At 38.9% G+C, this 13,948-nt stretch overlaps 1 protein-coding gene across 1 annotated transcript; it reads left to right on the top strand.

Moving 5' to 3' along the window:
- Positions 1-516: 516 nt before the first annotated feature.
- On the top strand, positions 517-13,895 carry LOC141906381 (NF-X1-type zinc finger protein NFXL1-like). Its single transcript, XM_074795637.1, has 18 exons — positions 517-666; positions 1,595-1,811; positions 2,413-2,607; positions 3,698-3,801; positions 3,915-4,048; positions 4,835-5,013; positions 5,537-5,799; positions 6,841-6,955; positions 7,035-7,150; positions 7,230-7,361; positions 7,827-7,917; positions 8,552-8,672; positions 9,305-9,461; positions 10,201-10,314; positions 11,065-11,196; positions 11,809-12,045; positions 12,449-12,646; positions 13,445-13,895. Exons 2-18 carry the CDS (start codon positions 1,613-1,615, stop codon positions 13,673-13,675), a joined length of 2,718 nt encoding a protein of 905 aa, XP_074651738.1. The 5' UTR covers positions 517-666; positions 1,595-1,612; the 3' UTR covers positions 13,676-13,895.
- Positions 13,896-13,948: the final 53 nt, after the last annotated feature.

Raw genomic sequence — 13,948 nt, 5'->3', positions numbered from 1 at the left:
CTACTTCCAGGCTGGTGCGGTACAGTTGGATTTTGCCGATTTTTTCGGATTAATCGCACGATTTAACAATCTTAATAAAGGCACTCAAATCTTAGTCAAACCGGGTCCAACGCAGAAATTCGTTATCTTTAAGAAAATCTTAGGCCCTGGTTGAAGCGGATTGGATTATCAATAACGAAGTTACGAACTGTTGAAGTGACTTACCTATCGACCGATCTGACGGAGAGTTGGCTCCCTTGTTTTTTTTATTACCCGGCCCGATTCCGGTAGGATGGGGTCAAAAACGTTTTGTGTGTCCTTGTGCATTGCCCCTTTCAGATTAAAGTGCCCATTCTAATTTTTAGCTCTTCAACGAGCAATATTTTGTGTACGTTGAGTAATAAGCCTATCAACGTTTTCGATTTTCTATTCTTTTATTTTAGTACACAGTTTGGGGTAATAAAGGTGAGTTGGAATTTGAATGTTTAGGCGAATATATTGAATTGGATTGGATTTGCGTTTTGTGGAACTGCGGCGTTGCAATAAGTCGTTGGTCGGCGGTTCTCACGACGCACGGTTGTTGTGTTTATAAATGCATCTTGCTCGTCTCACAGATGAATCGGCTTCTCGATCGTTATATTCGAGCGATAACATGCTTGATATTTGAACCGACCAGTAAATGAATAGGTGAATAAAACCGCACCGAATCTGTCATTAAATTGAGATATAAATTCAATATAAATCAAAGATATTTATTGAAACTATCTGTCAAACACGAAGTCGAAGAGATCAAGGAAAACAGGGATTGGGTAAAAGTGTATCGGTCGTAGGGAACTCAGAGGATCGACCGAATTTGAGACAATTATCATTTTTAAACCAGGTGGCAACTTGGACTTTGAGTATAATAATACACTTTCTACTACAGCCTGTCCACTCCAGTGGTGGCGTGTCATGAACGAAGAATATTGCTGACACAATGTTTTTTTGATGCAATCAATTTTTTTAGATATATAGAAAAATTTTCCTCTCAATTTTTATCCATGATATCGAAATTTGGCTAGCATCAATACATCCTCGCTTGCCAGGGTTTGATTGCCGCCCGGCCAAGTTCAAGCCAACACAAATCCTGTCCTGGCCGCAGACCCTCCATTGGTCTATCACACCGCGCAAGAGCTCTTGGGTGAACTGTTGGCTGCAGAGCAGTCTATGTATTACGCCAATTAGATGCGTTGTTTTTCCTGGCAGATCCTCTATCAATACAAAGCTATTGATAAGAGACTGGTGGCCACTGAGCAGCTTTGTGTGGAGTGGGAAGCATTCAAACCCTGGCAAGCGAGGATGGCATCGGCAATCCTTGTGCAACAGCTGACTGTAAAATGATATCCCACTGAATAGGTTTATGACCTTCCATCATTCTAGCATTTATAAACTCTCCGTAGCTAATGTCTTGTGTTTGGTTTATTTTCAATTAAAAATGTCATGAGGTAAGGTCCTGATAGGCTATACGAAGTCTGCACGATCACGAATGATGCGGAAAAGTGTGTTGAGAGTTTAGGGACCGATGTTGTTTGGATAGCCGACTAAATTTCAATTTATTTCATCGTTTTCCAAATAGATACCAACAACGAGAAAGATGAACGGGACTCCCGCATACTTACCCGCTAAAGGTCGTGGCCGAGGTCGAGGAACGTACAATAGAAATGGCAATAACGACGAGGCGTACTTCAATCCATTTCAAAGAAATGTCGGTGGTATGGGAAGAGGAGGTAGAACGAATCAGAATAATAGCAACCAAAATACTGCACCAGGTCGAGAAAAGACATCTTTCACTGGTAAATAACAAATAGATAGGTCTACATGTATATTTGTGAGATGGCTTTTAAAGTTTGTCTTTGAACTCTGCTTGGTTAACTTGTTTACTTGTAAATGATCAAATTAACCATTGGTTCAGGTGTGGATCTAGGCACTTTGGAATACAGTGGTGATTGGAAAAGTATTGAGTATCATCTGTCATAATCTGTAAATAGACAATTCTATGATAAGATTTCTGTCAGTAAAATCTTGAATAACAGTCTATATATGCAACATTTTATCAAGTGTAGGGGGCTGTGATGCCACACAGGCTAATGTCTCTTTTTCAGTGGCTGTAAAAACGTGCCCTATGCTTAATATAAAAATCCCTTCCTGGATCCACCACTATACAAAAGCAGCCAATTACAATAACAAACTGTTTAGATTCGTTGATTTTAGTGAATTATGAAACAGACCCTAGTTAACTTTGAACCATAAGCTTCAAGATGTGAACTATTCTCATAACTTGACATGTTCAAACTTTTCATTTTTTGTAAAATTCGTAGGGTGGATCAATATCGCTTGGTTTTTTTAATCTTTACTTCTAACTTTATTTCTATATTCTTCTGAAAATTCAACCAGATTTCATGGCCCCAAAACGAGCGCAAGACAAATTCCAAGACATCAAAGCTAAAGATCGAGAAAACGCGCAACGTCTCCTGAAGCAGCAAAATAGCAATGACGATAATGAAGACGATGAAGAAGATGATAGCGAAGATGAAATAAAGAATGAAGAGGCTATACAGACAGTTTTAAAATCGTTTGCCGACTCTACTGGTAAGTGTAGATTCTGTGGTGACAGTTTTGACTTGAGTTCAAAAAAGGTTGTTAATCTTAGTTTGGTCTCAAGGTGTTCTTATGGTCTTAACCCTTTCAGTGCGGTGTATAAATCGACGACATGCCAGGACATTGCATTGTGGTGTATTGATATTATGTAATAGTTTAAGATGGCAGCACCTGTGAAACTTTTATGAAATACCAGTAGCTAACGATACACCGCATGGCAATGTAAGGCAGTGTAAATGCACTATTTTTTTTATCTTAAAATAGGGATTGTCCCTGTTATTTATTTGGTTGGTAAATTTCGTTTGATTTTTTGATTGAGTGTCCCTTGTGGTGGGTCTGTAACCTTACACAGGGGGTTTGATTTTGAAATCTGAAATCGAAGTACAGATACAGTTGTGTGATCGGCGGTCGAGTTTACATAATTTTTTGTTTAAATCGAAGTGCATAATTGGGAAATTCGGTTCCAGTTCATCCAAACAATCTTCCAACCAGTCTGAACCGGCAAGCGACTGATTGGGGTGAATTTTTCTGGCTGTCTAATTTAATACATCGAAATTTTGGAAATAGTTATATTACAAGGTTGAAGATCATTTGTCCATTTTTATATTTTTTTGGTCGTTTTCTGCGTGTAAATAGTCCGATAATTTATTTATTTTTTATGGTAGATGTAGATGTAGAAAGTCCTCTAAGTTGATTGTCCCGCGTGTTGACTAGATAGAAAGGAAGCACATTTCAAAACGCAAATTTTCCAGATGAGAGTATGGTATCCGAAGTGTAGTCACTGTTAGCAGTACGCCCATTATTCAACATACTAGGGTGGAACTTTCCAATTATCTCTCCAGCACTTTTTGGTCATATGTAGCACTGAAGTAAGACTGGTCTAAAAACTATACTATTACAAAGCAAACATGCCTCCGAAGATGAACAAATGTATTCTGCCCTGAACGTTAGAACCATATGATGTTCTTCTTATGGTGATGGGTTTTTGTCTCTACTGATGTCCGTCATTGCTGACAGTGTTATCGATATTTCAGTTGCTAATTTTTATGTGAATAACTGATGATTTGTCTCACACTTTCAGACGATGGCGACATCGGAAAAACGAGCGAATACTTGCACAATTTCTTCAAGTCCGATACGTCGGTTTGTTTGATCTGCTTAGAAAACATAAGGAAGACTGACGCCGTAAGTACCCAGTATTTGTTTTATCAGATTCGGATTTAAGCTGAATCTTATACACTTTTATGCCCACAGCTGACCATTTGAAGTTGATCTTATTGTTGATTTCTGTTTTGCAGATTTGGTGTTGTAATCAATGTTTCTGTGTGTTTCACATACCGTGCATACAGAAATGGGTTAAAGACGGCGTCTATCAAACTAAGTCTCGATTGTCGGATGAAAACTTTCCCGACCGCGATATTCCATGGAACTGGTGAGTTAATGGCCAATTCCTATCAGTGTACGACTATTGAATTGGTGCTACAGATATCAGGAAACTTTGATAATGCACACGTGAATTGTTAATGACTTCAAAGATTCCTAACAGTCATCATCAAATTAACAATGATTCTTCCACTTCCAAGATTCAATCCCCTGGACTAACACTGAAAGGCCAAGAGTTAAGAACAGACCTTACTTTCACTCCTATTTCTGAGTAATTACAACTCTTTTAGAGCTCAAGCACTCCTAAAAACACCATCAAAATAATCCCCCAAAAAAATCAGAATGATTTTCTAGTTCATCGTCAATTAAGCGACAAGTTTTAAGGTCGGATCGCTCTTATTTGTGAGGAAGATTTCTAAAATGGAAATACCAGGTAGTCTGGTCTGTTAAAATCATTCGGCCTTATTCAGTCTCCAAAGCAAAATCGAAATGAAATTTGTTTGCTTAACCCTTTCAGTGCGTCTACGCTGTGCGGTGTATAAATCAGTGATAGCTTTTGCTAGTACACCGCACTGCGGTGTATTGATGTAATTAGTAATTATCTCTCTTGAAAAATGGCAGCACCTGTCAAACATGGTGAAATACTAGTAACTAACGATATACTGCGCCGCAGTGTAGACACGCTATAGTGGTATTCCCGTTGTTCAACACACTAGGGGGGAATTTTTTAAAATTTTCAAATTACCTCCAGCACTATAGGGTATTTATTAGTCAGCACTGAAAGCAACTAAGCGAAATTGTGACGCTTGAACCAATGGCCGTCGTTTCATTACAGTCCTAATTGTCGCCTGGAATACAAACAAATCGAATGTCCGACGAAGTATTTGTGTTACTGTGGTAAAGTAGAGGAGCCCGAGTATGATCCGTGGTTGTTACCGCATTCGTGTGGTCAACAGTGCGGCAAACTGCTACCTTCAAATTGTGGTCACAAATGTATGCTGTTCTGTCACCCGGGTAAGTTGCGCAGATATACACACAGATCCCTGATTGAGACACCCTCGCTTGCCAGGGGTCCGGCATCACTCCCGAACTCGCTTCCACATGCTCCCGGGTCTCACGAAGCGTGATTTCATTACTAGCACTGTTGCGCAAGACGTCAAATATCGATTTGCGAAATACTTCCTTGTTCAGTAAAACGTTCGCTGATTGGTCCATTTAACGGGAAAACCAATAGAAGCCTAAAGTCGTTTGTTACAAGCGCTGTGATTGGTACGACCGGATTCTGGTCGGCTAGTAACGACTCCAACGACTCGTGAGGTCAAGGGGTTCGGCGAACAGCTTTAGCATAGTGGGTTCGAATCCCTTGACGGGTGAAGATGTGATTGAGACGAAATATACAAACCTTCAGCAGTGAAACAGTTTTGATTGTCTTTTACAACTACGACCGGGATGACGGTGTAAAAGTAGAACAGCCCTAAATTGAAATTTTGAAAGCTTCGTACGTTAACACCATGATTATGGTTTTATCTTGTTTCAGGTCCTTGTCCTCCGTGTCCAAAAACGGTGTCGGTGAAATGTCATTGTAACAAACAACAGCCGCAGATTCGTCGGTGCGGATCGAAATCGTGGTCGTGCGGTAAACCTTGCGCGCGTACGCTGTCGTGTAAACAGCATCGCTGCGAACAGGCGTGTCACGAGGGCGATTGTAAAACGTGCTCGAAAACGAGCACTCAGCGGTGTCAGTGCGGTCAGCAGACCGCTCAGCGTCCATGCGCTACTCCGGTCTGGCAGTGTGACAAGGTATGGTTCTGAACAAAGCTACAGTCAACCCCGCATAAGTCGTCATCGAAGAATAAGCCAAATCATCACATATCTCGTATAATTATTTTGGTCCCCATTTTCTTCTTCTTTAAACCTTATGAAATTATGTTTATAACTCATACTTCATAAGTCGTATTTTCACGTAAGTCATATCAATTTTAGAAGCCAAATCTTCTGATTCCATTCAAGATACATCGCGTAAGTCGTAGCCTACTATGCCGGCAGCAGATAAAAATACGCTACAATATTCTCATTGTAATTAGTGGTCAGACAGTTACAGTGTGATGCACGTGGCGGCTTTAATTGATTGATTGAGCGATATAGGATCTGCACTGTCAGCTCAACATGACTTACCATGCTGGAATCTGAGCGTCGTATATATCGTATTTTCACGGGTTATTCGCGGAATTCGTATAAAACCAGGACTTATAGATAACTCGTAAAAATACGACATACACGTTGCTCATACATCACTTAAGTCGTAGTAAAATCGTCAGTCCCGAGGACTACGACTTATGCGGGGTTGACTGTATTACAGTTATTGACGAATGGTCACCGCTAGTCTTTGCGATCATTTTTTGAAAGCGTGGTGATTAATGTCTGGCTGTAGTGGTTCATTTTCAATTCAAAATAATTGATGTGAGGTTCTAAATGCAACATAAAGCCTGATTGGACGATAAGATTCTGTTTCAGGGGGTATTTCCAAGCTGTTAGTCGATACACGAGTATACCCAGACAGAAAATAGTTCCCCGTGATTTCACAGGCCTAGGTAGTTTCATTTGTAAGTTAGATACTTGTATTCGTAAGTCGTATGTTGGACTCCCAGGACCACAGTTATATCCTTGCACCTGGGCCTCTGACTCCTTAGCTCCGCAATCGACTGGAATGTTTCTTACCCCCTGAGAGAAATGATATTGATACAGATCGGACAGAAGGTTTCGGTGATAATTCCTGAAGTGTTGGTATTACCATTTATCAAAATCAGTTGTGACATGTAATAATGGAAATTCTGCTTATAGGTTTGTGGCAAGGTTCTAGGCTGCGGAAATCATATTTGCGAGCAAACTTGTCACGCTGGAAGTTGTGGACCTTGTCCGAGAGCCGGTGCTAGGTCGTGTCCCTGTGGAAAGTCCAGTAAGTAGTGCTTTGCTAGATTGATTGAAAGAAAAATAAACCGGTCAGTTCGTCAATTATAGTTTTCGGTCATTTCTAGAGTTACATCTGCCTTGTACTGAAGATATACCGACTTGCGGAGACACGTGTGGTAAACTATTAGATTGCGGAATTCATACTTGCGCGCAAAGATGTCACACTGGACCTTGTGGTGCTGTAAGTGAAAAGTTTCCTTTTTCATATCGTTTGATTGAGTGTCTTCATTCGGTTGATGGATCCTTGTTTTTGACCACAGTGTCGGCAAATGGTGACTAAAAGATGTAAATGCGGGGCGCGGCAAAAGGAAGTGTTGTGTTGTAAGGACTATATTTGTGACACCAGATGTACTAAAACTAAGGATTGTGGTCGACATTCTTGTAAACGAAAGGTAATTCATTGTGTACCATCTATTTCATTATGCACGATATGTTGCAAAATTTTCTACAAATGTGACATTGTCAAGAGATATGTGGTAGCCGTATTACAACCAGCTCCCAAATACCTGGAAGAATGATTGGGGCATTGAAATTCAAGGCTTGATACATACAATACCTAGAGTAACTTCTTGGGATACAAGATCCTCTATTTTCAGTATCCCACATCAAAGTTTGTTATCTCAGTTTGTCATTGATTTAAGTTTCTAATCAAGAAGAGAATTTAATTAAACATTTTCTGATGGTGAAATACGAAATTTCTTGTTTCATTTCCATGTTTAGTATCCCGACAAAAAATCTAGTACCATTGCGATACCGGGATACTGACAAAATCAAGCCCTGCAAATGTGTTTCATCATTTGAGAGAAGGAAACCCACAGTCGAGTTTTAGACATTTTTAGTTTTGGTCTTCATTTCAGTGTTGCGACGGTAATTGTCCACCGTGTGAACAGCCGTGTGCGAAAAATCTCGGCTGCAAGAAACACAAATGCAACAGTCGATGTCATACAGGTATGTCGGCTCCTCTACTCTCTTGAATTCTGATGAGTGACTATGACCATAGTACCTTCAGAATAGGCCACTTTTCCAAAAAATGGGCACCGGAAATGTGATGTCCTCTATTCATTCTCCATTCCTTTACTGACACATTCTTTGTAGGAGCTCCCTGGGGGTTATATTTTAATCTATATTGACAAATGGCATCATGTTATCATCTCGTCTAGTATTTTTATTAAGTTTAGGATGTGCACTCCATAGCACACTTTCTTCATGCATGCCTACTAGTTAAGTGCTTCAATAACTGATTTGGATATGCTGGTGTACTTGTCCTTGTTGTCGAGTACATTTTGCGAATTCAGATTAGAACCCTCTTCATTCTACAAATTGGAAATGGACAAAAATCCATGAAACACTTGGTAAATGGTGTACAGTGGTCCTCGTTAAATACACCTTCGATATGATGATTTATCAGTTATAACAAACCTAGAATCTTGTTGCAAATAGGACAATTTCAATAATTTCATACTGGATATAACGAACATCTTTTTGGATCCTCTGAAGTTGTTGTAACGAGGGTCCACTGTATTAGCTGATTCGAGTGAGTCAAACCGGAGATAACCAGACATTTTGATGCTGTGTTTTCTAGGTCGGTGTTATCCGTGTTCGTTGAAAGAAACGGTCAGTTGTTTCTGCAAGTCGTCGAAGATCGTCGTACGGTGCGGTCGCGAGAAGATCACTAAACCTCCTCGCTGCTCAAAACAATGCTCGTAAGTATCTTTAAAAATGTGAAAACCTTGTCAACCAACACTTGTGTTGCATGATTCACTAGTAAATGTTTTCTGACTAAAAAAAAGTGCATGATTCACTAGTAAGTGTTTTCTGACTAAAAAAAAAAAGTGCACGATTCACTATTAAATGTTTTCTGACAAAAAAAAGTTTGAAAAAAAGAACCGATTGGTTTTAACTCGTACTTCGAAATTAACTAATTTGACTTACCGTATAGTTAGAGTTAACCCCAGTGTTACAGTTGAAACCATTTTCTTTAAAACTGTCCCCGAAGAATTAGGATGTTCTTAGATTTAAAGAAGCCGGTTGATAATGCCCCTTCTATTTGAAAACCTGAAATTTTTTCTTATATCGGCTTCCACAAAATTTAATGTTCTGCCTTCAAAGCCTGTAATTAAATTGCCTGTGTTTTTCTGTGAATCGGAGGTACCAACCCTCTAATACCTTCAGCTAGGGTCAAACTGGGGCCCTTGAGTAATAAACCAACCCAGATAGCCCATTACATAATACATAGTATGTACCAAATTTCTGATACTGTGTACCGCGGGTAGATGTCTCGTTTCCTGGGGCGAAAATTCCTGAGCGATAAAACTGAGTTCTATTGTTATTTCAGAATTGCTTCGGTGTGTAATCATGAATTTCGTGATGCCCATCGATGTCATTTTGGGCGTTGTCCTCCTTGTCGTCAAGTTTGTGAGAAATCTCTTACCTGTACTCATTCTTGTCCTGCCCGGTGTCATATAGCTGTATTCACGAAAGTGGTCGATAAGGTAAGCACAGGACCGAGAGTTAGGCGGAAATAGTAAGGTTACCAGGTACATATACCGGAAGTCAAAATAGAAAGGATTTGATAGTGTGATAGTCCTGTTCTGGTATAGCATTATGTAAGGGTTTGGAATTGAAGATTTAGTGAACGATTTTAAGTATGTCTGGAATGTGTTTTGAGGTGGTCTTTTTCCAATTCATCAAATTGTAGAAAATTCCTACCAGTTTTGCAAATAACTGGGCGGTCAAATGTTCTTTTATAACAGTACATGTAAATTTCATCAAAGGAAGATGTGATTATATTTATGATAGACTTAACCCTTTCAGTTGCATCTACACTGCAGGACGGTGTATAAATCGGTGACTGACGTTGCTAGTACACCACTGCGGTGTATTGATGCAATTCGTAAAAGTTTTTATCTCTAATGATAGATGGCAGCACCTGCCAAACACAGTTAGACAAAAGTAACTAATCATACACCACACAGCGGTGTATAGACGCATTATAGTGGATGCCTGTTATTTGATGCACTGGGCTGGAACTTTTCAAAAATTGCAAATTTCTCCCGCACTTCAGGGTATTGATTAATTAGAACTGAAAGGGTTAAGGAGCAAACCCCACAGTTGATGATTTAACATCATTTAAATCATCAACTGTGGGTTTTGCTCTCTGAAGTAATGAGATCGATATCAGTGGACCCGAGTGACTTCTTTCGTTGGAATTGTTATCTATTCTCTACATAGGTGGAACGCAGCGGTCCGTGGGAAGCAGCGCCCGAGATAAGGTACGAACTGGTTGATCAGCCCTGTCCACCATGTCAAATGCCAGTTCCAGTTACATGTTTAGGTGATCACGAGGTAAATTCCATTAGTTTATATCCTAATCGCTAACTTGAATCCTTACAGCCTAACAGTGTCAGTTATCTTATTATTTGAATTTAAACCCATAAATTATATTCATTTTATATGATACAATGTATAACGTATTGAAAATTCTTTTACGACTTATTACATGTAAATCTCACAACAAGAATTTGATATCTATGATATATATTTCATTAATGAATATTGGAATTGTGTTTCTAATGAGCCATCTAATGCACGAACGATCTCCATATAGCCTTATGAAGTTTTTAAGAGGATCCTTGCTTCCCTATAGAGAAACGGGTCAAATCAATGGAGTGATGACATCTTAGTGAAACAGTGTGGCCACTTACTGGAAATCAGGGAAAAGGTCGGGGAATTTTCTTTTCTCGATAAAAGTCAGAAAATGGTCAAAGGAATTTTGTAAAAAAAAAAAAAAAGCTTAGAATCAAAGCAAAATCTGTGAAAATTGTTGAGATTGCATGATCCTGCAAAAAGCGAACAACATGCATGTCAAATAAAATGCAAGTCAAATAAAAGTGGCCACCCTGTGAGATAGTAAGAGGTAAAATGAGAAGCAACCCTGTAATGGGACACGCTTAAATGAACTTATCTTAGTCACAAAATGCCCAAATGATCTCAATGTTAGCTCCATTTTAGGCGTTCAGAAACGGGAAATTTTATCGGGACTCAACTGTACTTGAAATTCAAATAACGGTAACAAAATTATTTTGTTTATTTCAGACTATCAATATGCCATGCAGCGAGGCACGATCATATTCCTGTTCAAATAGTTGCGGTCGCAAATTACCATGCGGCAATCATACGTGTGCCCATGAGTGTCACAAAGTACAAGGGGCCAGTGATAATGAAAAGGTAGAGAATCATTTGCTTAATGAACTGAAATTCTCACTAATAACTCTGGATGGGAACCTGGTACAATCGATTGGTGGAGACATTTAAGTTCTCCCGGATCAAGAGGAAATCACATTTGAAGAGGGTCAGCTTTCTTTTAAGGAATGCGGACATACCACCAGTTGGCCACCACTAAAATTTCAGACTTTGTTTTCAATTAGGCCCAACTGAAATCATGTTTTAGCCGTTTATGAATTATGTCTTTAGACAATATCTCCTGCAGAGCATTGATCTTTAGGGTTCAAAGTGTGCAATTTTGTTATAAAAATCTATTGAGTTAAAGAAGAAATCCAGCATTCTGTTCACAAGCTAACTTTGTGGCTCTTTGCTTGCCGCAGCAGCTTTGTGGAGTCCTTGTTCTTGTAAATTCTACAATCTACTTCTATTCCTCTTGGTAGAAGTAAAATTTTGAAAAACTGATTATACATAACTTCAGGTTACTGGTACTACCGATAAACCTGTAAATAGTACCTCATGAGCTGGTGTGTTTCGTAATTGTAGGCTGAAGATCAAGTGGAATATAGAATCTTTTTGACATCGTTTGTTTACGCTCGTTATTATCCTCTTTAACAGGCAGGAAAAAACTGTTTGATGTGTGAGGCTCAATGCAACAGAAAGCGACCAATCGGATGCAAGCATAAATGTCTGCTGACGTGTCACCCGGGGCAATGTCCGCCGTGCGAACACCGAATCAAAACAAGATGTCACTGCAGCAGTTTACAGTTGTACATCGAGTGCAATCAATGGATAACTGCTTCTGAATCTGAACAGAACAAGCTGAAATCTTGTATGGGACAGTGCACTAAACATGTAAGTTGATGATTGGGTTCGTTTTTACTCATATTTTTGGCAGGTTTGTAATGAAATGCAATTAAAAGTCCACTTAATTCGTATCAGCAAATTTTAACTTTGATAAGCGAACTTGACAAAAGTTAGAAATCAAATGGGTAATCAAAGTAGATGCCTATGAAACAAATTAAGCAAACTTGACTGTACCTGGTGTATTGAATTTTTCAGATTCTTGATGCTCTATGTATGTACAGAACCCAACAGGACATTAGTACTGAATTTGTATCTTTGGGGCCCTTAAATTTTGTACAGATGTTCCCATGTAATAAAAATGTGTAACTTGCAAGACTGTAAAAAATGAATGAAACAGATTAAAAATGTCCACTCTTTCATAACACTTTTCAAATGTTTTCTTTGCCTTCAGATGTCGTGCGGCCATTTCTGCATTTTATCGTGTCACGATGGCGCGTGTTCGAAAGCGAATGAATGCACCGAGTCAGTAACTAGACACTGCCCGTGTAAACGCAAGAAGAAAAATTTTGCCTGCGTTGTGAATCAAAAACATCAAGCTAATCTCGATTGCGATGCAGCGTGCTTGAAAATAAAAGAGAAAAAGCAAAAGGTACGCCGGTGTTACGTTTACATCTCGGACGCAAAATCCTTCAAATTGTCAATCAAAATGTTCCTTTTCAACAGATATTTTCATGCACGACTCATACATGTTGTTTTATACTAAGCTAAGTAACCCTGCTTATTGTAAAACGCCAATGAGCGAATCACATAACTGATCAAAATTGTCAGCTATTTGAATGGCATGTGGTACAATTACTACTTTTATCACGAGTGGCGCTGTATATTTGTTTCTGTATGCGTCTTGCGATGGTGGGCGAATATACATCAAAACACATGAATGCAAAATCTGTTTCTAGATTTCCAGTTTTTAGCCCACTTGGCAATGGTGTCTCTGGACGCCTAGTTAATTGATGCCATGTCCTAGTTTTTACATAAATTCAATAAAGATTTCTCACTAAGCAAACTGAACTATACATCTTGATACTGAGGGCCTTATTGCATTCGGATTCTATAGAAGGGTCCCCTCCTAAAATATTCCAAATGTGTAACATTGGGGCCACTTACCTGGAAATCGGGGAATTTTCTTTTCTTTAAAAAAGTCAGGGAATTTTGTAAGAAAAAGCCTCAAGTCAGAGATGAGTCAGAGAAATTTGTTGAGATTGCTATATCGCAAGTATAATCAAACAGTATCCGTCTATGTCATACGCACTGTGTTAATTGATCGGATTCTTGGCAGATCAAGTCGGGGAAAACAATGTATGTCTAGGAATAGTCGGGGGAAAAACAAGTCACAAGTGCCCACCTAGTGGAAGTCGCTGCATATCCTCAATATTATTGTCAATTACAGGAAGCGTCGGAGGCCGAGCGAATGAAAAAAGAAGAGGAAGTTCGAAAACAGAAGGAAGAATTAGAAAAGTATAACCGCAAATTTCATTCGGGTCCGAAACGGAAATCGCGTTCTAAAAAAGAAATCGTTGAAGAGCCGAGTTTCCTTACGAAATATAAGCGATATATATGGGTATTGTTGATGGTCGTTGCATTAATTATTTTCTCCGTTTTGATCTTGAATAAAACTTGACGACGAATAACTGGGTTTTAGGTTTTTTTGACTTATAAAATACGATCGGAACGCAACTTACAAGAGGTTTGCATTTTAAGTTTTCACTATTGATTTTAAAAGGTTAGGGAATATTGTGATTAATGAAAAGCCAGTAGTTTTATTGTGTCGAATAATTTATTAGTGGCATATATAATTCAATAATTATAATTCACTTCGATGTAATTTCGCTTCATATGCAATTTCCGGAATTGTATCGATCATTGACTGTTACTTAATAAATGAAATTATTAA

The sequence above is a fragment of the Tubulanus polymorphus genome, chromosome 5 (assembly GCF_964204645.1).
Source record: "Tubulanus polymorphus chromosome 5, tnTubPoly1.2, whole genome shotgun sequence".
Lineage (NCBI taxonomy): Eukaryota > Metazoa > Nemertea > Palaeonemertea > Tubulaniformes > Tubulanidae > Tubulanus > Tubulanus polymorphus.
The sequence above is the reverse complement of the archived record's forward strand: the minus strand, read 5'-3'. Positions and strand labels throughout refer to the sequence as shown.

Excerpts from the sequence above, each read along its gene's own strand:
- LOC141906381 (XM_074795637.1), top strand. The coding sequence starts at position 1,613 with ATGAACGGGACTCCCGCATACTTACCCGCTAAAGGTCGTGGCCGAGGT. Across the intron at positions 6,956-7,034 it reads GTGTCCCTGTGGAAAGTCCA|AGTTACATCTGCCTTGTACT; the intron begins GTAAGTAGTGCT and ends GGTCATTTCTAG. Across the intron at positions 7,918-8,551 it reads CAACAGTCGATGTCATACAG|GTCGGTGTTATCCGTGTTCG; the intron begins GTATGTCGGCTC and ends TGTGTTTTCTAG.